This window comes from Amia ocellicauda, chromosome 19 (assembly GCF_036373705.1).
Source record: "Amia ocellicauda isolate fAmiCal2 chromosome 19, fAmiCal2.hap1, whole genome shotgun sequence".
NCBI lineage: Eukaryota > Metazoa > Chordata > Actinopteri > Amiiformes > Amiidae > Amia > Amia ocellicauda.
Window position 1 is genome coordinate 21,147,420 of NC_089868.1, and position 25,988 is coordinate 21,173,407.

The window sequence follows — 25,988 nt, forward strand, 5'->3', positions numbered from 1 at the left end:
TTAATATGCTACAACAATTATATTATTTTGGCAGTAGATATCAAGCAAAGGTGAAATATATATAAATATGAATTAATTCTTAATTCTTACAGTATGTAGTGCTCTTTCAATATAATGTATTGTATTATTGATATAGTTACCTGGTTTCTTTGTCCTAATACTACTTTTAAGAGGTATTTTAATACATGTCTCTAAAGATATGTGTGCATATTTATAGAGGGAATATAGTGCATCCTTATTTTTTTCATGAGCACTAATATCAGCATATACATTTCCATATTCATATGACACATGCATAATATTGAAAACAATCAAATACACTACTACTTAATGAGGCAAATTTGTGGATAAGATGGTGTATAAATGTTTCTAAACTTTCTTGTAGTTTATATTATAGTTTTTTTTATACACATGGTCTGAGATTTAAATACAAACTTTTACTAATACATAAATACAGATCTGTACCCAGTTACAGCCTTATTTTGTATAAGATTTCTTCTAGTCATGAATGTAACCACGACTAGGTTGGCTGTTAGCGGGTGGGTAAAACTTTTGATTGAATCCCGCCCATAAACAGATTAAACTGTAATACTAAAACAACTTCTGGCCCAAGGTAGCTTTTTCACAGTGGGTTCCTGTCACCAAAATATGGCTGTTGACTGCAGAAAGACTAGCATACCTTGAAGAATCAAACCAGATGCAGTATATTTCCAATTGAAAACTGCAATGTAATGGTTAGGTCTTTAGTTGCATGTTCATGCAGTAGGGGGCTGCAGATTATCTTGTCTCTAGATATCGCCATGGGAAAAGGTGAGTCATTTTAAGTAAAGGCTTTCTTGTATAATGGAACTGAAATCACACAAGAATATAATAATAAACTCCCCAAAAGTATGAGGTAATGGTAACCAAATTTTTACTTCATAGTTTATTTTGCTTTGAATATGGGGGTTTAACCATGAAAGGTATGGCATGTATTCATGAGTTCTTGTAACCTCAATTTTCCTGTGCTTTACCTTATAAAAATTCTCTGACACTTGGGAGACAAAATCAAATGAAAATACCCAGGATGATGAGATTCATATGCCCTCTGGAGTCACTGTACTTTTTCCCCAGCATACTAATACAAAGGGAGAGGTTGTAAAAGCAAAGAAATGCAATCACTAGACCGGTCTTATCTTGCCTTTTTTCAGATCCACATTAAATATATCAATTTGGATTTTGGGAACTTCTTTTGTATGTATTAAAGACGGGGGGAAATGCTCCATGCATCCTGTAATTTCCAAAGTGTCGAGTTCTCTAAAATGGGATATTTTCTATTACCACTGCTCTGACTTTCAGTAAATCTATTCATTGAGAAGTTCAAAGTGCCGACTCAATGCAGACTGGCACATTACAAATACGTCAAGTCACCAAAAACAAATAAGCAAAACTGTACATCGACAGTTTCAGTTGTGCGTGGATATGAAACAATTCATATTTTACTAAGTAGACTTTGTCGGACTGCTTTCACTCAAATTAAAATGCTGTTGCACCGCTACTTTTGTGTAGGCCCATATACATACCAAAAATTAAATGCATTGCCACTTATTCATGAGTTTTATCTATATCTAGTATACATAGTCGCAGATAGGTCTAAGCAATCGCATTTTGTCATCAAGGAAGATTTTGTTTTTTTATGTCTATAGTAAACAAAAAGTAAAGCAATAGACGTCTTTTCTTAAATATGATGGTAAACAAAATACCCATTTGCATGAAATACATTTGGTTGAATGAACATGGGCAACATTCTACATTAAGTTATTCACTCTATTTTTATTCTACTTGCTACTTTAGAAATTATGTTTTCCCCTTAAATCCCAGAATGAAACCTAGTCAGGAATAGTATGATATATGCATCTCATTTCAGTGTATTTTTTTAATTCTACAAAACAGTGTTATATGACCTTTGTGTGTGTGTGTTTGTTTGCTTGTTTTATTACGCTTAGAAGAACAGCTTATCACACACATTTTATTGTTAATGTTACCACAGGCTCTTTTTCATTGAACACTTCGAACACTTTACAGTGATAGTGACAGTCTACTTTGGTAAAGCGACAGATTTTGTTTGTTTGTGTTTTATCTGCTTTTTATTTTGTTTTTCTATTTTCGGAAGCTGAACAAAAATACACCATGTAGCATTTTGACCTTTACAGCGAATTAGCAGCATCATCCTTATTTTTTCATCAGGCTACAGTAAACAAACAGCAAAGCAAAAAATATCTGTTTAAAGACCAACACATCAGCAGCCAGCGAATGCACAATGTGTTTTCTTGGTAAGAAGACAAGGAGCCTTGTGAAGTTTCCCTGGAGTAATGAATCAGACTTGCAATCTGCCAGTGTTGTGCATGCTTTTTATATCAATCACGCAAAGCACACTGTTAACGGCACCGCATTCAGAACAGCTTATGCCAGTGCAGCAGCGCATGTGCGTTATTGTACATTATCTTCCCGCCCTACAAGACCTTAATGCCCAGTACAGCAGATGCTATAACTCCTAAATTCAACCTGCTGACAAATTGATGAGGTATCACCTTCCAAGAATTACACAACACTGTAGATCTGTCACACTTGTTTGTATAATGATGCTTTTTTTAGTTTTGAAGAAAGTATGAAGTACAATCATATTTATTTGCTTGATTGTTGCTGGAAAACTGGGAACAATTCTATAAAAAAAGTATTTTCCCTACACACACAACTAAGTGTTTTTAGTAGGATACTTCATTGTTTTGTTTTAATAAGTTATAGTAATGCCACTATTACTTCATTGCAACTCTCATGCTATTAATAGAATGCTAATAAGGAAAGAGATAGCTCTTACTAGGGCAAGTGGGTAATAACCTCCTAGCCTGTGTTATTCAAAGGTTTAATGCCTGTTTTGAATTAAAGTATCGGCTAATATAATATAGTGGTAATTCTGTATATCAGTATGCAGAGAGCAATTTATTTAATAATGTTTTAATCTGAAATATTTAGTATCTGGCAAACCGATTATATATAAAAAAAATAGATTTCCTGTTCATTATATGTATTTTAATTTTTTTTTTTAAATGACTGCATTGTTATTCATGCTACATTCTTTCTCCGGGGCAAACTTAATAATGCCTACTGCAATTTCCATTTTTTGCAAAGGGCAAAGAAGATAGAAAGAACTGACAAAAGGGAAGATTGATATATAATTAATAAAGTCTTGCCTATGCCTTAATTAAAGGCAAATGCTCTGGGTAAAACATTATTTTACAGATATTTCATTTTAATTAAGTACTACTGACGCTGTCATGGATGTACAAAATATCATATCACAGACATTTCTAGCACTAGAAAGGAATAGCATATATTTTAAGTCTTTCATTAACTGTAATAGGTGTATATCATATTTTGTTCTTCATATACTGTGGACTTTCGTTAGATGCCAAATGTCCCTTTCAACCTCCGATTCTTTGTATTAAGTCCCTGCTTTGGCTGCTCTTCAACCAGACTGTGTCACCAGACTGTTTACATGCATGTATTTATTATGTTTGGGGAAGAATGCATAGTCAATGAATAATAGATTAAGTGTATTGTATTACATATTTCTACAATTTGTGTTGTTCTGAATTCCCATGTCAAGGATATAGGATGAGAAACATGTGTATCCCTCCATCTACCACCACCATTACCACCATATGCAATTAAATATGAAGTACTTTCTCTCAATATGTTGTCCCAAAGATGCTTTAAAACAGCGACTTTGATGACAACGCCATACTCCTTTCAGTGGCAATGGATAATAATCCATTGTTTGGCTTATTTTTTGTATTATTCCTTTTTGAATATGAGGGAAATATCCACGTATACCTGTGAAAAATCACCATGGAGTTAACATCACAAACCCAATCATAAAAGCAGGGTTAATGACTGAAAAAAAGCTTCTTCTCCCAATCTGCAAGGAATATTAAGAATTATTATTATAAGCATGGGTTTCAGGGCTTCTCCTGGGATTGCATTGTTTCTCACAGACTTCCAATGTTCCTGGTATTTATACTCCATATGCAAACAATAGTGATATATGGCTATTAATTTATGCATAGAGATAATGACTGAATATGTTAATATTTTAACCTGTGAATAATTATGCATATTCAATGAATGCTCATAAGATCTTTAATTAAGCGCAAATGACACCGTCCTGGTGGAAATTCAGTCATGAACAGTAGTTTTTTTTTCCAGGATGCTACAAAGAATGGGCCCAGTTCCCCCAACATATGTGGCATCTAATTAGTGTAGTGTACAAGCCAATGTGTCACAGTGCATAATGGCAGACATGTGTGGTAATGACCGTGCGTGAATACACAACAAATTATCTGTTCAAACACTTTGCGGATGGCTTTTAATTTTCTCGAAAAATCTTGGGGCTGCAACTTTATGTTGTCATGTGTAATTAATGACTTTATGATTATTCATGTTACAATGCATAATTCTTCAATAGTTCAGCTGTCTATTAATAGAGCAAGTGATAGGATAAAGGGCATAACTTGAATAGCCTCTTTGTTGAAAGCTTGTTGGAATTCCATGGACTGTTTTGAAAACTGATTCCAGCATGATATAGTCATGATTACATTGGGATAGTCATAACATATAGTCAATGAGCATAAGCTATATCATGGCATAAGTGTCACAGATTAAGATAACTACAAATACTACAAAATTAAAAATGGTCTGTGTGCGATTATATAAATTAACAGAAACAAATTAACAAAAACTTAGCAGATTTACTAAGGGTTTGCATGTAAACATATCCTTTATACTCTTGTTAGCAAATAACATCTCATGAATTAGAGAAACATCTGTAAGAATGAATTCAATGTTCGCTCGAAGGAGGAGCAATAAGGAACCTGCTAGAGAAATTATGTTGACCCTTTCCTGATATTAATGCACAGTTGGTTTTTTCATAGTTTTTCATAGTTTTTTCATAGTTTGAAATATTCACAGCTGCAGTCACAACATGTGTATGTTCTTGTCTCTGGATCTTTCTTGTGAGGGTCTTAAATCAGCAAATTGGAAAATATGGGTCAAACTACTTCCTGAGTTCTGTAATCCTCCTTAGTTTCTGTTGTTGTGTGTGTGTGTGTGTATATATATATACACACACCGATCAGCCATAACATTATGACCACCTGCCTAATATTGTGTAGGTCCCCCTTTTGCCGCCAAAACAGCCCTGACCCGTCGAGGCATGGACTCCACTAGACCTCTGAAGGTGTGCTGTGGTATCTGGCACCAAGACGTTAGCAGCAGATCCTTTAAGTCCTGTAAGTTGCAATCCTCCATGGATCCGACTTGTTTGTCCAGCACATCCCACAGATGCTCGATTGGATTGAGATCTGTGGAACTTGGAGGCCAAGTCAACACCTTGAACTCATGATTCATCAGACCAGGCCACCTTCCTACATTGCTCTGTGGTCCAGTTCTGATGCTCACGTGCCCATTGTAGGCGCTTTCGGCAGTGGACAGGGGTCAGCATGGGTACCCTGACTGGTCTGCGGCTGCGCAGCCCCATACGCAACAAACTGCGATGCACCGTGTGTTCTGACACCTTTCTGTCAGAACTAGCATTAACTTTTTCAGCAATTGAGCTACAGTAGCTCGTATGTTGGATCGGACCACACGGGCCAGCCTTCGCTCCCCACATGCATCAATGAGCCTTGGCCACCCATGACCCTGTCGCCGGTTCACCGCTTTTCCTTCCTTGGACCACTTTTGATAGGTACTGACCACTGTAGACCGGGAACACCCCACAAGAGCTGCAGTTTTGGAGATGCTCTGACCCAGTCGTCTAGCCATCACAATTTGGCCCTTGTCAAAGTCCCTCAGATCCTTACGCTTCCCATTTTTTCTGTTTCTAACACATCAACTTTGAGGACAAAATGTTCACTTGCTGCCTAATATATCCCACCCACTGACAGGTGCCATGATAAGGAGATGATCAGTGTTAGTCACTTCACCTGTCAGTGGTCATAATGTTATGGTTCATCGGTGTATTTATATGATCTATATGAAGAGAATACCTTTGTCATTAAACAAAATGCTGTATATTAACCCTCTTGTTTTATTCCCATCAAAAATTACTTTCACTTCTTAGTTTCCACCCTAACACCCAGTGAACAAGTTTCACAGCATCATCTGCTGGTCTGCTATAGAAATAATCCAACATAGAATACATTCTCTCTTCTGATAGCTATTGTTCCCACAATTTTCCAGCTACATTGGTGTAATCCGTCGTTATTCTTTCAAATTAAACAACAACCCCCTGAGGCTTTAGTTTCATACTTGTCTTTATGCCACTTCAACCGAGCCTGTGTTTTGCTTTAACTGTGTTAACCTATAAAACTCGTATGCAGGATTCCCTGAGCAGTTTGCAATGAATGCCCACATTAGACTTCCTTTAATTAGAAATGCCTATAATTTCAAAAGGGTTTAGTCTATAGTTCCTGTACAATGTAGCATTATACAACCATAGCTGTCTAGGAACAAAAGGCATTACTAACAGGGTTTTCCCAGCTTAGATCAAGACACATTTCAGCAAATATCATTGTAAGTGCAAATGTGTGTTTCCAGAAATACATATAGAAAAATATATACCTTCATCTTTTTCCTCACTGTCAAATGCTTATCACATGTTGCTGTTCTCTTGGTTCTCCTGTAACCTACTGCTATCTTTATACTGAATGCTATCTTCAATCAGAAAATGTGGTATTGTATACTGTATTATGATATTATCATCATATTATGATTGTCTGCAGAAAGAAGGCATATTTTCCCTTTTGCTCATGCTCTGTTTAAGCTCTGCCTTACATACGCCGTATGCTCACGTAATTTGAAGGGGACTTTGTGTATGCCTATGTAATTTTGGAAGCTCTTGAGTATACCCTTGTATAATTTACTATAACGAATTAAGTCCATTGTCCGCCATTCCCCGGTCACCAAATCGCCACCCCCACCAGTCGACAAACCACCAGTACCTCTATTGTGCTATACATTGCCAGTGCCATTGCCCCTGGAATGCCATCTGGGGAATTACTTTTGGTGAATCTGGCCATTTTTCAGTTCTCTCTTCCCTTTTTTTCTCATCTGATCGTCTGGCTTGGGAACGGAGTACCCACTGGTAACAGCTCATACTCCCATTCTGCTGTGAAAAGATAGGTTGCTGTCACAACCCTAGTTCCCTTAAGGCCATTAACTTGTTCCCATTTGGGCAGCGCCAGGTCTGAGATAAAGTGAATCTGTGATACAACTTCATATGCAGGGGCTTTCGGGTCACATATGTGTGCACTTACAATGAACTGTGATATAAAATGTACAGTAAATGCGGTACTTAAGAAAGGGAAACCCGTTGGTAATGGATATTGTTCCACTTCAAGGAAGGAGGTTTTTCAATTTACTCTAATATGGTCTGTCTTCCTTGACACATGAAAATGCTGTTGCTTCCTCTTACTGTAAATAAGCATTGAAGACTGAAAACAAATGGTTTATGGTTTAACTCTTCTAAGGCACTATAATAACTCAACTAACTCAACTAAAAGAGCATTTATATAGCTAAAATAAACTGGTATGCTTTGAAAGACCCTTTTTCCCCCTGTTGTTTAGTCATGAGCTTAATTGACACTTCAAAGATCTAGCGCTCACCTCTTCCTAAATCTGTTTATCTCTACAGCCCGGGTTTGTGACAATGAACTCCTGCGCTGTCAGAACGGGGGCATTTGCCATAACAACCTGCGCTGCCAGTGCCCGACAGGGTACACTGGCCTTCTGTGTGAGAAGCAGAAATGTGAAAGCGAGGTGGGGGGCTGCGGCGGCTCAAACTCCGGCCAGAGCGCCCTCTCTGGCCCGCGCTCTCCTGTGCTCCTACTGCCCCTGCTTGTGACCGCGCTGCTGCAAGGAGCCTGTGCCCATCTGACACTTTAAAACAAGAAAACAAGAAAAAAAAAAAGCTTCGGAGCAGTCCACCAGCTTCAGAGCCAGGCTGTTGATAAGGAATGTGCCAGAATGAAAGCAAAAATTCAAAAATAAATTAAAATATATATCTATATTATTATTATAAAACAACAAGATATTAAAAACAACTGAGCATTTGCTTCATAAAGCTCAAAAGTCAATGGAGGCCAGTGAACTAAGCCATAACAGATACTATTCTCCTGGGGAGGGTCTGGAGTCCATAGACTGCTTTTCTTCAACCTCACCAAGACAATGGCAGCTGCACTTCTAACCGGCGATCACAATGCGAGTTGCAAAGATACACTGGGGATGCTTTGGAGAAAGTGTGAGCTGGATTGCTATAAACTAGTCAGATGCAGTGCAATATAGGATTGTCCAGTTTGTGTGGACCAGCGACGTGGGAGCATTCTTTGCTGTCAGTGCATTGTGGATATAAGGAATTACATTCAGACTGCCATGTTTGACCTGCTATAGTCCCAACTCCTTCCTTCCAATAACCTGTGCTTTTGTGAACGTTGCTCTGTAACCCTTGTTGGTTGAAAGATTTTTTTGTCTGATGTTAGTGACGCACATGTGTAATAGCCCCGCCCCCAAAAGCAAGTCAAGCCAATCATATTCTTGTATATTAGAAACACTGGCTCAAGTACGATGCTAGTGTTCACCTGAAAAAAAAAGTGGTTATAGAAACATCAGTGTATTTAATCTTTTTGTATAAAATGGTTATTTTCTTGAAAAACAAAAAATGTAATATGTAGATTTTTTTTTGTATCATTGCCTATTTGTGTTAAAAGGCAACTTGTTAATATATTTACTCTAAGAAAGAAATGAACAATATAGAAGAAATGTTTTATTTTTTATTTTTATTTGGTTGTGCAGAGATTCCTCTGTATTGGCAACGTGCTGGCATCAAAGAATATCAGTTTACATATATACTAAAGTGTAATAAGATTCCACCAAAGGACATTCTCAATGTTTTCTTGTTGCTTTAACACTGGAAAATTTAAGTGAATAAAAGAAAAACTAAAAAAGTCAAGTGTTTTGATTGTTTGTTTTTGAATTTACAGAAAACAAATGTCAAAGGGGATAACAAAACATGAATTGACCGATCGATACAATTTCCTTAAACATATTAAATAATTAAATAATGAGTATTTAAATGTGACCCCCAGAGCTTTACGGATAGAGAGATGAGCTGCAAGTAAAGTACAGCTCTTTTTTTGTTTTTCAAATAACTTAACATAGTGTTTTTTGTGTGTATTTCCATGTTTCCCTGTAGTCCTTTACAAAACATTAGAAAAATATGCACGCCATCTGAATTATCAAAAAAAAAGCCACACAAAACTGTTGTACACAAAAAGCATCCATAAGATCTTCTCAAAGCCATGCAGTGTGAGCGCTTTGAGACAAGACACAGTCAAAACACATGAATATACAATCACTCCTGTGATACCAGGAAAAAACGGCAGAGTTAAAAATAAGATATTTTAAAAGTGATTTTCCTTGTGGGATTAATACGGAAAATATTGCTGTGTATGCCTCGACTGTGATTTTCCAGCTGCACAAAAGTTGCACTGAAGAGAGGGAGACAATCGTATTTTTACAGATCTGTCACCAAGAATGCCCAAGTTGTCTGTGAATGGACTGTCACATTCATGCCTCTTTTGGATATGTGCCAATAGTTGTGCATTGTTACACTGTTGTTCCCTTTATAAGTTCTAATTCAGAATTAAAATATTCCATACACAGAAGACTAGAATTTAATGTGCAAAAGCTGGACTTTTATGGTACAAAGCTTTCATTTGCCCTACCTAACAATGTATCATTTGAAAAGCTTTCACAAAAGTCTTCAAAATAAAAAAAGGAGTTTGATGGCAGTGCATTATATTAATGACACATCCTACTGTTTAGAGTAACAAGATCACACAGTATCTTAATAACGTAACTACTTTAAAGGTGCAGAAAAGAAATACAGAATGGATGTATTAAATGTTTTCTGGTATAAATTGCTTCCCACTTCCGTATCACTAGCTAGAGTACCATTAGCTGTAAGTGGCAACAGTATCATAATTTTCATTATTAATGGATACCAAAGTCAGTGTCGGTTACTCCAAGCCTCCAGCACAAAGCAGACTGGAGATGAGATCGCTCATTTTGTTAAATGGGGATCAAGCGTTTGTTTTACGAGGACACAAAGGTAATGTCAGTGTTATATATATGTGCATCCTTTCAGGGGAAATACAATATTTTCAGCAAAAAGATTACCATTTCGATTGATATAATGCCTGTGAGCACAAGAGTCTTGCGGAAGTTCCAATTAAAGAAAGAAAAACAGTATTAAAACTGCCCGAAAAAGAAAAAAAAATTTTTTAAAGACAACAGCAGCAAAACTACACAAAACTAGTTAATCTAAAGTTTAGTTTTCATTAATGTTTCAATAGCATAGGAATGCAATCTAGAAAGGAATGTAATTGGAAGAATGCCTCAATATTGTAGTTTTTTCCTGTGATTTATAAGCAATTTATCTTAAATTCAATCCAGTAAAGATCTGTTTCAATGGAATGTATTGTCAGAGGGGGGAAATTAAATATTAACAGGTATTGATGTCTCACTGAGAGGCGGCGTTCAAAGTTTATGTAGTAGGTCTTGTCAAACTGTAGACAGTTCATCTATAATTTGAAAGATTCAAACCCAAAATCTGTGGAATACTAAAAAAACTTTAAAACTAAAGTTAACTTAGTATTAAGTGGACTTTCTGACTCTAATTTTTTGTGACAAATTCTATGATTGAGTGTTTGAAATTACGCTTGAGCTACAGCAGTGCAAGATCCACTCCAAAAGACAGAAACACGGCTGATGTTTCTTTTTGTACTCCGCAGAATGTATGATTGAGTGTCTGAACTTATTTATGAGCTACCTACAGCTGTGCAAGACACACTGAACAACAGAAAAACAAATACAAAGTTTCCATGATCCAAGAATGGGAGTTTGCTTCGGATTGAAAAAAACAAATGCCTTACACTTAAAAAAAAAAATCTAACTTATAGTAGGTGGAGAGTTTGACTCTTCTTGTTTTCTAATTCATTTCTGTAGGGATATTTTTTAAGGGAACAAAATTGACTCTGTACGCATGAAGAAGTAGCATTCATATCACTAACATTTTGAGCTGATTTGAAAGTAATAACCTTAATCTATTACAGAGCTTATGTGCTCTATTTATTTCCTGAATTGCAAACGAAGAGCCAGATTAAATTGAAACTTCAACCCAACTTAAATCCCAAACTCAATATTTAACAGAGGCCTTGCGTCGGGTAAACTCTAGTAATAGGAAAAGCCAGCAAAGTGTAAGACTCAGCCTCAACTGATTCCAAAACGACTGGATTTGACTGATTCAAACCCTATATTATTATTACCATGTGGAAGAATCAAAACAATATATTTTTTTATTTAATGTAGTCAGAAAGAACATCAGATTCCAAAATAGAAGGGACTGACAGTCTACACCTCGGATCAAGCCAATCTCTCTGCCTCCAGCCAAGCATGTTATTGCTTCCCCAAAAGCTGAGATGTCCTTTAATTTCAAATTATAAATATTATGGAATTGTATTACTTGGAACTCATGTTGTCCCCAATAATCAAAATGAAGTTGGATCAAGGTCGAGACCAGGATAATACCATTGCTAGTCCACTGCGTTCTTGATATGACAGTGATTTTTGTCTTTGTTTTCTGATGGATTATTTCACTTGCGAATGTAAAGTATTATATACATTTTCCCAATAAATAAGTTGAAAAAAGTGTCAGTGATTGCACTCGATTGAATGTAAATCTCTATACAACATATGCTTAGTATACAACTTAACACTTGATTTATTTGTTGTTTGCACAGCAGCAGTATTATGTAATGGCAGCCTGTGTGAACACGCCACAAGATTGGGATCCCCCTCCGAAATCTGTCATGATGCGCAGGTGCAGAATAATGGATGCGATGCGGAGAGAGGAAACCTTGACCAGCTTTGGACCGGGGTTTAGCTTGCTTTATTATTACTCATAGAACACAAATCACAACCGACAGTGGGAGCAATCTGAGAGGCATATTACAATCTCTCTGTGCCGACCCCACGCCGTGCAGAAGTCTGACTCAATGATTCAGTACACGTATTTTTAAACTCTAAACAAGCCTCCCACTAATTGGCCAGTGTATACATATGTGTCAAAACGCAACCTTTAGTATTGTTTTGTGTATGGTTATGTAAATATCCCCACCAACTGATATTAGGGAAATCAATTAATTTGGGTGTATGACAGGGTAAGCATAATATTTCCTACAGTCTGACAGGAATTAATCACTCACAGGAATATACAGCGCCTGTAGAAAGTCTGCGCCCCCTTGAACCATTTTCACATTTTGTTGTGTCAGTGCCTCAGAGTTTCATGCATTTAAATTAGTTTTTCGTTCCACGTATCTATACACAATACTCCACACTATTAATGGGGAACGTTTTTATTGTGATATATATATATATATATATATAAATAAACAATTGAAATATCATAACTGGATAAGTATCCACCCCCCTGAGTTACCTTTGGTAGAAATTACAGCTGTGTGTCTGTTGGGAGATGCATTTTAAGTCCAGACTTTCATAAAGTGAACATTTTGAAAGGGTGTGTAAACTTTCTATAGGCACTGTGTATATATATATATATATATATGCAGACAGGTGACAAATTAAAGGAAAAACCTGAATAAATGAGTGGAGGAACATAACGAATGCAGATGCCTCCAAACAGGTGTACTGCATGATACAATTAAACAATTAACAGGGCTCACTGAATGGTGTGATGAGAATGAAAATGATGTGAATCATATGCTCTGGCCTTGGCAGTCACCAGATCTCAACCCAATTGAACACCTATGGGAGATTGTGGACCAACGTGTTAGACAGCGCTCTCCACCACCATCATCAAAACCCCAAATGAGGGAATATCTTTTGGAAGAATGGTGTTCATCCCTCCAGTAGAGTCCAGAGACTCGTAGAATCTGTGCCAAGAGCATTGAAGCTGTTCTGGGGCTCGTGGTGCCCAACACCTCACTGACACACTTTATGTTGTTTTTCCTTTGATTTGTCACCCGTGTGTATAAATATGTATGTGTATAATTACAGGACCTACAACTATAGCTGACCATTTGTAAATTAATTGTTAACAGTTCCTGTATGCTGTTACAAGTAAAAAGTATATTATGTACTAATTACCTATAACTACTAATTATGCATGTTAGGATATCCAGAACATGGAATAACAACCTTTCTAGTGTAACTAGACAACGCAAACAATGTCTGGCATTAAAGGGATGATAAGAACAAACTAAATAAATGGGTGATGGGTGAACTATATTTATTTTAAATGTAACTGATATCGGTGAAATTATATTAAACAAATAACAATTACCACTTTAGATTCAACAAACATCAACAAAATGTACTATATCAGATAACACGTTATAGATCTTTAAATTACAGCAGATGAACATTATTAAATCAGGATGTTTCATGGGGGTATCAGAAATGGAGCTAATCTGTGTATAGGAAAGACTTGGCCGGGCTCCAGTGTACTCCAGATGAAATTGTTTCACTGACTGTGGATGCATTCATGCAACTGTGAGGTAGAAAATGATATTCAAATCCCAGGATGGGTCATGAATACAAATACAGCCACCCTACTTGTGACATATGGTGGAAAAGATTACTTGCAATTAAGCAATTTTTTATTAAAAAGGGGGGGAAAGATTGTCTTTTCATTTATTACCTCGGAGAAGATAGTTGTCTGGGAGGAAGCTAGACTAATCTGCGACAGATTAGAACATAGTCATGAATGTCATACCTATCCTTCATATCAGATAAAGGGATTTGTAATTCGCTATTTTTAGTGTTTAAAGCATTTTATTTCTTTAAAAATAATTGACAGAAACACAAATGCCGGGTTGAGGACTCACACTGCAAAGACTCCCGAGCAATGGTTGTTCATGAATACAGTCGCCCCAGCAGCGAAGCCAGAAGCCCTTTGGCTTATTACCTACTGTGGGGCAGATCCCCACGACTCCCCGCTGGCTTCCACTTCAAACTCAAAGCTGACAGAAGGCAAGAAACCAAAACTTTATGACAGACAGCAAAAAGGGAATGAGTGAAGCATATCGCATCACATCCAAAAGTCACTTAAGAAGCAGTCAGAGGGAAAGCATACCCTCACACAAACATCCATGGAAATAACTCTCAGCCAGCTGGAAGAGGGTCCTTATGCACAATCGAATGGAGAGGGGGGGGCAGGTAAGATTATTTCTTACTGGGAAAGCAAATTGATTGATTGATTGATTAATAAGGACAGGACAACTCATGCAATAATGTGAAGTTTATTGACAATGTTTTGCAGTTATATTACACAGACATTTGGCTTTGGCCTCACATTGAAGGGGACGCAGGCGGAGGCTGGGGAGGTGGAGGTGAATTCAAACACATGGCAGGGGATGCTCTTTTGAACAAGATGAAATAAGATAGCCTTGACGTTCATTGAGCGTTCTGTGGCAGCCAATGGGCTTCTTCGTTCTGTGTGTGGTTAAGTGAGTTTCACCATTTCTGTTGAAAATATCCAGTATTGTGTAAGATATACAATGGCAAGAGATTTCTAATTCCAGAAGGGACTGGCCATGACTCCAGGAAGCATGCAGAACAGATGTTCAAAATGATACAGTGATAACATAGAAAGTCCCACCCCCCACACACACAAGAGATAGAGTGGTTTAGAACAATGCTTTTGCAATGCACACCTCTTACATTAAATGACAAAATACACATTCTCCACTGTGATTCACCAGAAAGATGTTCAGCCACTTCCAGGGAATGCACTCCATTGCAAGGGAAAGGAAATGGACACTAATTAGATGCTAAACTAATATCTTCTTAGCACCGTATTGTAGAGATTGGAGACAACAGAGCATCCCACTCAAATAATATTTTGCTACAACTTTTATTTCCATAGTGTGTCAGCAACGTACAAAAACATTACCGTAAACTGTGAAAACATGCAAGGCTATCTAAAATATATATAAATCTGTATCAATAAGTGAAATTACTCAATGCATATTCCGGTAACCAGTCCAAGGCGTTTCAAGATTTATTTTCGCATTGTTTTAATTCTCATTTTATAAATGTTTAAAACGAAACAGAAATAAATATAGAAAGACAAAGCACAGTCACTAGTGGAGTGCAGGTAACTGTCAAGGCATCGGTAATAAATTATCAACCACAATGACATAATATTAGAAAATGTAATGATCATTTTGACTTTCGTGTTTTCTATTCTAGTTGTCACTTTCATTGTTTCCATGATACTGGAAAGCCTTTTTTCTCTTCCAGGACTGAAGGTGCTTTGGCACATGATTTTGGCACATTCATATAGAATATATACTAGAGAAAATGTCCTATTTCTATTGCCAGTTATTCAACAAGCCTGTTAGTCCCCAGATTTGTGAAACTACAGAAAAGGTAAAGCAATGGAAACAATGTAGGTGCTTGTTGAGCAGAGAATTAAAAAAAGAAAAGGAAATTTTTGAAAGCAAGTCTCATTTTGTGTTTACTTAGAAATGCTCATTAAATATAAGCAAATTCAGACTGCAAGAACAGAATTGTAATTTGATTGAAACATGTGTACATGATTGAAATAAAAGAGCCTTTGAGATCATTTATTTTATTTTATGGTTAGTAGTTCTACAGAACATAAGGATAGCATTTGGATCTAACAATTGTACATTTTTAGAAATACATAGCCCTTTCCATCCTAAAACCTAATTAGGAGAAAAAATAGGTAGACAAACAGTATTAATATTTAAACAGAGCAGAACAGAATAAACAATTGCATTATGCTATAATTAAAGGGTAATTGTGCTCAGGCATTGATAGGTGCTTTTGCGGCCCCCTGTTACTACACTGTTCAATTCAGTAACAGAAGAAAGAGTGTTTGCCTGAGGTATATTGAAGACTGTGTCAGTGATGTGGCGAGGTTTGTACTTCCTCAGCATATTCCCCAGTCTTTTGGGAGCAAAAATAAAGGGGAACTCAGTCAAACTGCAATTGAAATAAACATACATGCGATCCGAACAGATACCAGGACAAATGAGGGGTATGTGTGACCTTACCCAAATCAGGTATTGTGCGGTTTGGCGGAGTGGAATAGAAACGTGCTTAATCCAACACGGGGCCAGACCAAATCCAAAGTTAGTGTGCCGTGAGCTGATATGCGAAAATATTGTGGTATTAGAACAAGTCCTCTTCACGCTGCAAAATGTCACTTTCACAGCCCTGGGCTCAAAAATGCCTTGAAACCCTCCAGACAGCAGCCGCTATATCTCACTTGTTTAAAGAAAGTACATTAATAATTTACAGGGCCTTTTGGAAAACTAGTAACTGTTGTCTACCTCTGTGTATAAATGTCACTCGTCCAAGGTGGTAGATAATATGATTGGTAGATTGAAAGTGGATAATTGGTTTAGAATAATTAATTTACCAACCCATATACATAGTAAAAAGGGAAGTCTAGCTGCTTTCTGAAATGGTGGAACATTTTCCCGATAGAACATACATTTAACCTTTACTTCGTCTACATATATTGCCTGTCCTCTTCTTATGCAAAACACTACAGATCTGCAATATATGAATTTTTCTGTCTCAACCTACGTATTGATTGAGTTATTTTTAGTTTGCTCAGAACTTCCCAGCTCTGTTGCCAGTCTGTCCCATCCTGACCTAATGCCTACGTAGGTCTAGCATAGCCCATGGAGAAGACTAATGTATCAGTCCCCGAAGGACACACATATTGTGCAACAAAGAAAAAGGCGTTTAAAGTTTGTTTGTGTCCTTTTAACTCAGCATGTCTCAGCATGAACTTGGTAATATCTGTTTTTGGTGACTACTGAATCCTTTCTCGGGTAAATGTTTAAAAAGCAAAACAATGTTAGAAAGCACCTCAACTTATAACATAACAAAATAAATCTTTCTCTCATTATAGAGTTACATTGCCCTTGTTGATCTAATTATTATAATTAACTTAAAACGATTTAACAGTAGAATTGTATTGTAACTCACTATAAGGAAAAAAAAATTGTATGGGTTATTTATAACTGCCCCCTCCCTGCCAGCACAGCTGCCACTGCGCTATATGTGGAATTTGCTAATTGCCCTCAGTAAGTGGGTGATCCTAATTATCTGGATTTCCACTTGTTTCTGTCCTGTAATGAGTACATTATTTTTTAAAGTAAGATCACCAATGAAAAGTGCGCCATTGTGATCCGTATAGTGTGACTTCAGAACAAGAGACGATCCTGTGATCTTTGAAATCTATAAATATTAGTAAACACATAGAAAATCACCTGTGGGTTATTTTGAAAATATCTTGAAAGGGATTTATACATTTTGAAATGTTGTGTGTGCTCTATATTGATGACTTTGCAAGAGGACAAGTGTTGGCACACAGGGCATTAGTGGCCAATTATGGATTGTGATTTCAGGGCTTCAGGACACAAATGTACTTTATACTGTAATGGAGTTTTGGAGACATGTTTTGCGATTATGTATTTCTTGTGTATGTGAAGTCAGCATAATCTGATGGTGTGTTGTCAAAAAAATATTTCTCTTGAGCAATTGTTGTGATGTTTTAAAATACTACAACAATGTAATTTGAATGTACAATTAGGGTCAAACTACTTCAGCACACTATAATAATAATAATAAAATAAGGTATGTTTATAAATATTTGTTAAGTTGGCATGAAAGGAATCAAACAAAAAACTACAATAACAACAACATAATGGATAAAGACACTTCAGCACATATTTTGACTTCATTGTAGTCAAATCATTGCTTTGTATTTATTTCGATCCTTTTAATCACAAGGGCACTAAAATTAAATCAAGTGCATATCAGGTTACACAGCATCATTCATGTTAAAAGTGCATTTCAGAAAGCTTGATAAAAGAAGACCATGAATTGAAAACCCTTTTCCAGACGCCCACATTGAAACTGAACCATCACATGTCTAATCCCTTAATTTGAGTTGTCAGAAATTAGAAGACTTCACTCCCACTTCATCCCCAAATAGCAGAGTACATCAGTTTACTCTACACACATTTCTATGATGAGGGTTTTCTAATGAAGCCATATAGGCACTTTCCCACTTAGGCAGTACTGAATATAAGATATTAAGAGCACCTTTCAATTTCATTTACATTACATTGCATTTTAAAACTGACTCAGATTTAAGGATATTTCATGTTGCTTTGAGCCATGATGGGCTCATTGTATATCTGACCTTGATTTTCAACCATGTTGAGAGTTAAGCCATTACAAATCAAATTCAAAGTTGTGTATTCTTAATTTACAATGTACAAAATTTACATGATTTACTTTTCCAAAGGGAGAGACTAAAAATAAGGTTAACACTGCATGATTTGTATCATTTACGAGCAGCAGAGAGAATACAAGTATATATAAGTGTTTAAGGGTGGTATGAAGGTTGAAACACACTGTCAAATGTAAATTATTTGTATTGGATCTTGACCTCCAATAGCTTTTGTAACTAACATTTCATATAGAATATTCTGTAATGCACCTGTGACTAATTAATACCCACAACATTTGCACCATCAATCTTGCAACCCAGCCATGATAATCTATTGACAGGAAATTGTAACATTTCTTCTTCTTTGAAATTACAGGGTAGTTGTCTGATATCAGTATTTACTTCTTTAATTGCAATATTGGCAAAATTTAATTAGACATTTAAAGCACTGCTGAATACAGAAGTGACTTCCAAATCAAGCTTGTTAGCATATAGTTACAGGGAAATTGTAATAAACATAAATTATTCCTTAAATACTAATTACAGTCCTTCAAAGTGCAATATTAGGCTTAGAAGGCTTGCTGTAGCATAACAAATCTCACTGAAATGTTTTTGCAATGTGGTATAAAATTGATTATCATTCTGCTGTTATTGGATCAAAGTCCCTGGTGTATGTTTTTAAAATGTTTTCTAGGATTCAGAAAAGGCCCTGACTAGATTTCTTCAACTACATCTAATACATTCACTTGTATGGAGTACAGGTTTCTATACTGGAACAGGAAGGCTCCCATAAGGAACAATGCAGACAAGAATATGCTATAGATTGTCTATATTAATAGTCAATACAAATTCAGAAAAATAATATTATTTATTTATTTATTTATTAGCAGATGCTGTTACAAGATTCCAAGCACATAGTTTGCATTCGACCAATCACTATACTAGAGAGGGACTTGTGCACTCTCGCCAACAGCCTTCACTAGCTGCTTCCAAAGGGCAAGACACTAGCTGTGGGACTCCAGCGTGGAGAAGACCACGAGGAGATGCCGCACGCCAACACTAGGGAGCTATGACTCTCTCTCCGATTCCTGTCCTGCTGGACTTCCTTCTCTTCTCCCTCCCCTCACTGTCCTCCCCTACCATGCTCCTGAGAGACTTCAGCATCTATCTCTACAACCCCTCCCACTCAACCAGATTTCTTAAAAAATAGCAACTTAGCAGATGCCCTTATCCAGGGCAACTTACAGCATATAAGAGCAATACAAAGTGTAAAAATACAGTATAAGGCAGTCAAGGAAGGTGGTTAGGGACTCTGCGGTCCGGACTTCAGAGGGAAGGTTGTTCCACCACTTAGGGGCCTGGGATGAAAACGAGTGGCTCTGGAGGAAAGGGAGTGGAGAGGAGGCAAAGTTAAGACCGGAGATGTCTGGAGGGGATGTATGGAGAGGTCAATGTCTGAAGGGAGCTCGGTGCAGTCTGGTCGAGACAACGGTAGATGTGGGTCAGTCTTGAACTGGAAACGAGGCGCGAGCGGGAGCCAGTGGAGGGAGAGGAGCAGTGGAGTAGCGTGGGCAAAACGGGGCAGAGAGACACCAGATGAGCCGCAGAGTTATGGATGAGCTGGAGCGGTGGGTAGTAGTTGCGGGCAGGCCGGCCAGGAGGGAGTTGCCGTAGTCCAGGTGGCAGAGAACCAGGGTCTGGAGGAGCAGCTGAGTCGAGTAGTCAGTGAGGAAGGGACGGATTCGGCATATGTTGCTCAGGAAGAATCTGCAGGTGCGTGTCAGCGTGGTGATGTGCTGGGAGTAGGAGAGCAGGATCGAGGGTGACTCCTAGGTTCTTAGCGGAAGAAGAGGGAGAGAGTGTCATAGATTCCAAGGGGATTGAGATGGAGAGACCAGCAGATCAGGTGTGGGTGGGGGGGAGAGTAGACAAACAGGAAGAGATGCAAGAGAGGTCAGAGGAGGGGAAATATAGGAAGTTCTAGGGGTTATCTGCATAGAAATGGTAGGAGAAACCATGGGATGAGCGTGAGGAGAGCGTGTGTAGAGAGAGAACAGGAGGGGGCCTGTTTCTCTTACCTTTTCTCTTCCTGGTTTCTCTTACCTTTTCCATGCAGATAACCCCCAGATCTTCCTGTCTTTTCCCTCTTCTGAACCCCTCATCCCCTCTTGCATCTCTTCCCATGTTTCTGCTATCTCCGCCTGGATGCACTCGTACCACCTCAAGCTCAACCTCTCCAAATCTGATCCTCTCTTTTCCCCCCTCTTCCATCCTGCGCTCTCCTACACCCAGCACATCACCACGCTGACACGCACCTGTAGATTCTTCCTGAGCAACATACGCCGGATCCGACCCTTCCTCACCGACTACTCGACTCAGCTGCTCGTCCAGTCCCTGGTCCTCTCCCGCCTGGACTACTGCAACTCCCTCCTGGCCGGCCTGCCCGCAACTACTACCAACCGCTCCAGCTCATCCATAACTCTGCGGCTCATCTGGTGTCTCTCTGCCCCGTTTTGCCCACGCTACTCCACTGCTCCTCTCCCTCCACTGGCTCCCGCTCACGCCTCGTTTCCAGTTCAAGACATTGACCCTCATCTACCGTTGTCTCGACCAGACTGCACCGAGCTCCCTTCAGACCTTGACCTCTCCATACATCCCCTCCAGACATCTCCGGTCTTAACTTTGCCTCCTCTCCACTCCCTTTCCTCCAGAGCCACTCGTTTTCATCCCAGGCCCCTAAGTGGTGGAACAACCTTCCCTCTGAAGTCCGGACCGCAGAGTCCCTAACCACCTTCCCTGACTGCCTTATACTGTATTTTTACACTTTGTATTGCTCTTATATGCTGTAAGTTGCCCTGGATAAGGCCGTCTGCTAAGAAATAAATAATATAAAGAAATCCGTCAGAGTGGGAGGGGTTGGAGAGGTGGATGTTGAAGTCTCCCAGGAGGATGGTAAGGGAGGAAAGAGGGGAGGGAAGAGAGAAGGAAGTCCAGTTCATCCAAGAAGGAGGTGAGTGGACGGCGGGCGGTAAAGAACTAGAAGGAAGAGGTGAGAGGGTGAATTGATAGATGAAAGAAAGGTGGGGACAGAGAAAAGGAGAGAAGGGGAGAGGCAGCCCTGTCCCTCTTCCCTGCCCGGTCGAACGAGGGGAGTGGGACGGGACAAACAGAGAGGACAGGGCAGCAGGGGTGGTTGAGCTCTCAGGGGAGAGCCATATCTGGATGAGAGCAAGGAAATCCAGAGAGGTGGGAGGCAAATCGGAGCCGAGTGGCAGTTCCACAGAGCTCCTGTGAGGGGAATGGAGGGGAGGGAAGAGGAGGGGAGAGGCAGAGCGATGAGGTTGGAGGGATTAGGGAGGCAGTGGAGAGCAGCTGACCACCGAGAGGAAGGAGAGAGCAGGACAGGAATTGGAGAGAGAGTCATAGCTGCCTAGTGTTGATATGCTGAGACGTTTACACTATATGCTGACATACGCTATATACTGAGATGCACACACTGTATACTTAGACACACACACTATATTCTGAGATACACTATGTACTGAGACACACTATATACTGAGATACACAATATATACTGAGATACACTATATATACACTGATCAGCCATAACATTATGACCACTGACAGGTGAAGTGAATAACACTGATAATCTCGTTATCATGGCACCTGTCAGTGGGTGGGATATATTAGGCAGCAAGTGAACATTTTGTCCTCAAAGTTGATTTGTTAGAAGCAGGAAAAATGGGCAAGTGTAAGGATCTGAGCGACTTTGACAAGGGCCAAATTGTGATGGCTAGACGACTGGGTCAGAGCATCTCCAAAACTGCAGCTCTAGTGGGGTGTTCCCGGTCTGCAGTGGTCAGTACCTATCAAAAGTGGTCCAAGGAAGGAAAAGCGGTGAACCGGTGACAGGGTCATGGGGGGTCAAGGCTCACTGTTGCATGTGGGAAGCGAAGGCTGGCCCGTGTGGTCCGATCCAACAGACGAGCTACTGTAGCTCAAATTGCTGAAAAAGTGAATGCTGGTTCTGATAGAAAGGTGTCAGAACACACAGTGCATCGCAGTTTGTTGCGTATGGGGCTGCGTAGCCGCAGACCAGTCAGGGTGCCCATGCTGACCCCTGTCCACTGCCAAAAGCGCCTACAATGGGCACGTGAGCATCAGAACTGGACCACGGAGCAACGGAAGAAGGTGGCCTGGTCTGATGAATCACGAGTTAAGGTGTTGACAATCAAGCATCTGTGGGATGTGCTGGACAAACAAGTCCGATCCATGGAGGCCCCACCTCGCAACTTACAGGATTTAAAGGATCTGCTGCTAATGTCTTGGTGCCAGATACCACAGCACACCTTCAGAGGTCTAGTGGAGTCCATGCCTCAACAGTTCAGGGCTGTTTTCGCGGCAAAAGGGGGACCTACACAATATTAGGCAGGTGGTCATAATGTTATGGCTGATCGGTGTATATAGACACACTATATACTGAGACGTTGTTATTATATTGCTAATATTAGTAAAAAGTCATATTGTATTGGTAGCATAAGGAAGTGCCTAACTGTAAATAAACACATTGCCTTGGTGCGAGTGCACAAGTCCCTCCCTAGTACAGCGATTGGCTGAATGCAAACTAAGTGCTTAGAATATCAGGAATGCTAACCTGATCGCAGAAAAGTCAAAGCCAAAGGCTCAATTACACTGTGCCATATCTTACAACAGCATCTCTTGCGTTTTATGTTGCAGGACACTTTACTTGCTGTACTTGATCTGCTCCTTCAGGCGCCACGCTGCATCCATGTAATTTGTGATTTCCGTACTCTTGCGATGGAAGTCTTGTCTTTGGTCTTGATCAATCTGAACATTGTACAGGGGGGGTAAACGAGAAGCATGTACTCAGTAAGATATATACATATATGTCAATTACTTTTTTCATATCATGCAAAGATTAATTTTATTTAAAAAAATGCACAGGGCTTAAATCTGACACTCAAGCTCATATATTATGATCTTGAATTACACTGTGCATGCAATAAGCCATTATGTATGTCTCTTTGTGGAGCTCCATAAAGAACAATCCCTTTATACTGCTGCAAAATTTAGATTTTACAGTATCGTTAACCACATTCAGTGTGTGTGGTGAGGACAGAAAAGCCAAGTGAGATACCAGGTACATCTCCAGCATCAGTCTGTGGAAATCCAACCGATAAGCAAAGTACAGACCACTTTGTCACCACACTTACCTGTCCACCATGGGTGAGAGGTGACTGAAGTACACATGTGCTGCTGCTCTCTTACCAGAGGGGAGGTGTACCAGCCGATCTCTTGGCTCGATGTCTGGGGATGGGTGTACTTCTTTCTGGGTTCGAGTCTGGCTCTGCGGATCTCTTCTAAAAAGGTCACTACAACACCTGAGAAAACGGGGTTAGATCTCTGCCAGGGTGCATATTTTAGTCATCATCCAGCTAAAGCACGTGATCAGAGACCAATGTGTTGAGCTACAGCAGGTTGGGCCTTTCAATGTAAACGTAATGGTGAAATATGTGGTAGTCGTTCAAGTGATTTAATATATCTATCGCAAATTTTGCAACAACAACCACAAAAAAAAATCACAAAACTGTATTTACTAGTCAAAAGTATATTTAAAATAACTTTTAAATGTATACATGCCGCCCTTCCCCGCCGAAGATGACGCAAAGACTAAAAGTATTTCAGAACAATTTAACATTTTAGGTTATCATGACTTAAAAATAAATGTTCACATACGTTCTTTCTCTTCATCATCCTCGAGCGCTTTCTGGGGCATTGCCTTCTCAGTCAACAGGTGCTCTGCAACAAGAAGATTGATTATTAATAATATACTCAATGATTAATCATATCAGATATCGCATTATTCCAAATCCGGTGGAAGTCCAGTTTTTTTGCTCACGTTTCTTGAAGGGGTTGATTTTGAAGGTTCTGTACATTAACTGGTACTGTTGCTCCTTCCAGACGTTCTCGCGCATGATGGCATCCTGTTGCACCACGTTCACAGGCTCCTTCACCCTCCCTTTGGCATTGGTTACATTCTTTATTCCAGGTTTAGGCAGTCTGAAAAGTAACTCTGAGGGTTATCTTTAGGGAAGGCAAGTTTGATAGGACAAACAATCTGATGTGACATTTAACACCGCTTGAGAAAAAGTAGTGTACTAAAAGTATACTGGGTAAAAATAGTACAGAAATAGTACAACATTAGTATTCTATTTTGACCCTAGTATACTTTTAGTACAGTATTTTTTTTACTGTTTTCTATATTTATGACAATTGTCATAATACATAATAATAATAATAATAATAATAATAATAATAATAATAATAATACATATAATCGGTACTAAAACTCTGTATGTAGGAATTTAATGTAGTATAATTAATAGTAGTAGTAGACATACGTATTATTAGTATAATACAGTTTTATACGGAGAAATCAAATAATATACCACATCAGGACCGCAATGGGAAATCCCACTATAACACGGATATACAGGTCGCAACCGTGACCGCTGATTAGTTATGCAAATTAAATCTCAATTGCAATGACGGGGGACAGCGAGTTTTCCACAACTGAAGTCAGTGGGAAGTGTTGGCGATTAAATCGATCATAAATCAATAAGTGTCAATCCTAAGCCGTGCACAAATCGCAATCTTGAATCACGGTATCATAATGAATCACGGTATGAAGTTTGGTATATGCAGGTTAAGAATTGTAGGAGTTAGGCTTGTAGTGTAATGTTCGGCAGCAATACATACCTATAACTAAAGGTCTTTCTCGGAAACGGCCAATACCAGCGCTTCGAATCCTGTGTGGGCGTCTGTGACGTAAGGTAACCAGGCAACGGGGCGCTGCAGGTTGATCACGTGGGGGTGATTATATTCTTTCTCAATTAATTGATTAATTGTCTTAATTTGTTTTCAATTTGATTGGTTGTAAACAGCCTTTCAAAATCTGCTTATATTTACTAAAAGTACTGTAACGCCGTCTGGCCAGGAGGGGGGCTGCTCTAGTATTTGCATAGTGGTACAGAGGCATGCTGGGGGTCGCCCCCCTAGGAGACTGCATGGCACCCTGCCTTTCCCCGCTGTCTATTTCTCTCTCAGTGCTTTAAGAAATAATTAATATAATGTAAGCTGTGCTGTGGTTGCTGCACTTATTGCACATACAAACGTCTGCATTGTTGTAGAAGCATGGAAAACATTTCACATATTTGCCTTTTATTTCCAGGGGAAAATCTGGCTTCTCATCTGCTTGGATAAAAGGTGTCTGCCAGCCTAATAAATAATTGTGTTAATATGTAGCAGAATCTTCTTTAAGTCTAAGGGCAAATCCCTTGTTCTTTGGAAAGGTGTTGTGGTGACATTAAGTATAATGAGACATTTATCTCATTTTTTTTTTCCATTGCTCACCTTTATTCCTTCTTCATGCTTATACAGTAAGCATGAAATATATTTTAACAATGGAAAACCAACTTAAACCACAGACCAAAGAGAAGCCTACCTTACTGTTTAATATTGGTAGCTTCATAGCTTTCTTCTGGAAAGTAATACATTGTGTTTGCAG

The 25,988-nt window shown here is 38.9% G+C and overlaps 2 protein-coding genes across 7 annotated transcripts in view; one reads left to right on the forward strand and one right to left on the reverse strand.

Annotated features, from left to right (window-relative positions):
* The window catches only part of ntng1a (netrin g1a), a 101,744-nt gene extending 92,716 nt beyond the window's left edge, over positions 1-9,028 (forward strand). For all 5 annotated transcript variants that reach the window (XM_066692158.1, XM_066692161.1, XM_066692159.1 and 2 more), the window contains one exon: positions 7,730-9,028. In XM_066692158.1, coding sequence (XP_066548255.1) covers positions 7,730-7,980 — 251 coding nt within the window. In that variant the 3' untranslated portion in view covers positions 7,981-9,028. The remainder of the gene's footprint in view (positions 1-7,729) is intronic.
* Positions 9,029-19,246: 10,218 nt separating this feature from the next.
* Positions 19,247-25,121, reverse strand: LOC136714788 (cilia- and flagella-associated protein 144). Of its 2 annotated transcripts, XM_066692401.1 has the most exons (6): positions 24,871-25,117; positions 24,321-24,481; positions 24,158-24,220; positions 23,690-23,802; positions 20,713-23,248; positions 19,247-20,233 (listed from the first exon to the last, which is right to left on the reverse strand). In XM_066692401.1, exons 2-5 carry the CDS (start codon positions 24,394-24,396, stop codon positions 23,144-23,146), a joined length of 357 nt encoding a protein of 118 aa, XP_066548498.1. In that variant the 5' UTR covers positions 24,397-24,481; positions 24,871-25,117; the 3' UTR covers positions 19,247-20,233; positions 20,713-23,143. The 2 variants fall into 2 exon arrangements, with proteins under 2 accessions (XP_066548498.1, XP_066548499.1); XM_066692402.1 differs by lacking the exon at positions 19,247-20,233 and having other exon boundaries at positions 23,160-23,248; positions 23,635-23,802; positions 24,871-25,121.
* Between the last annotated feature and the right edge of the window lie 867 nt (positions 25,122-25,988).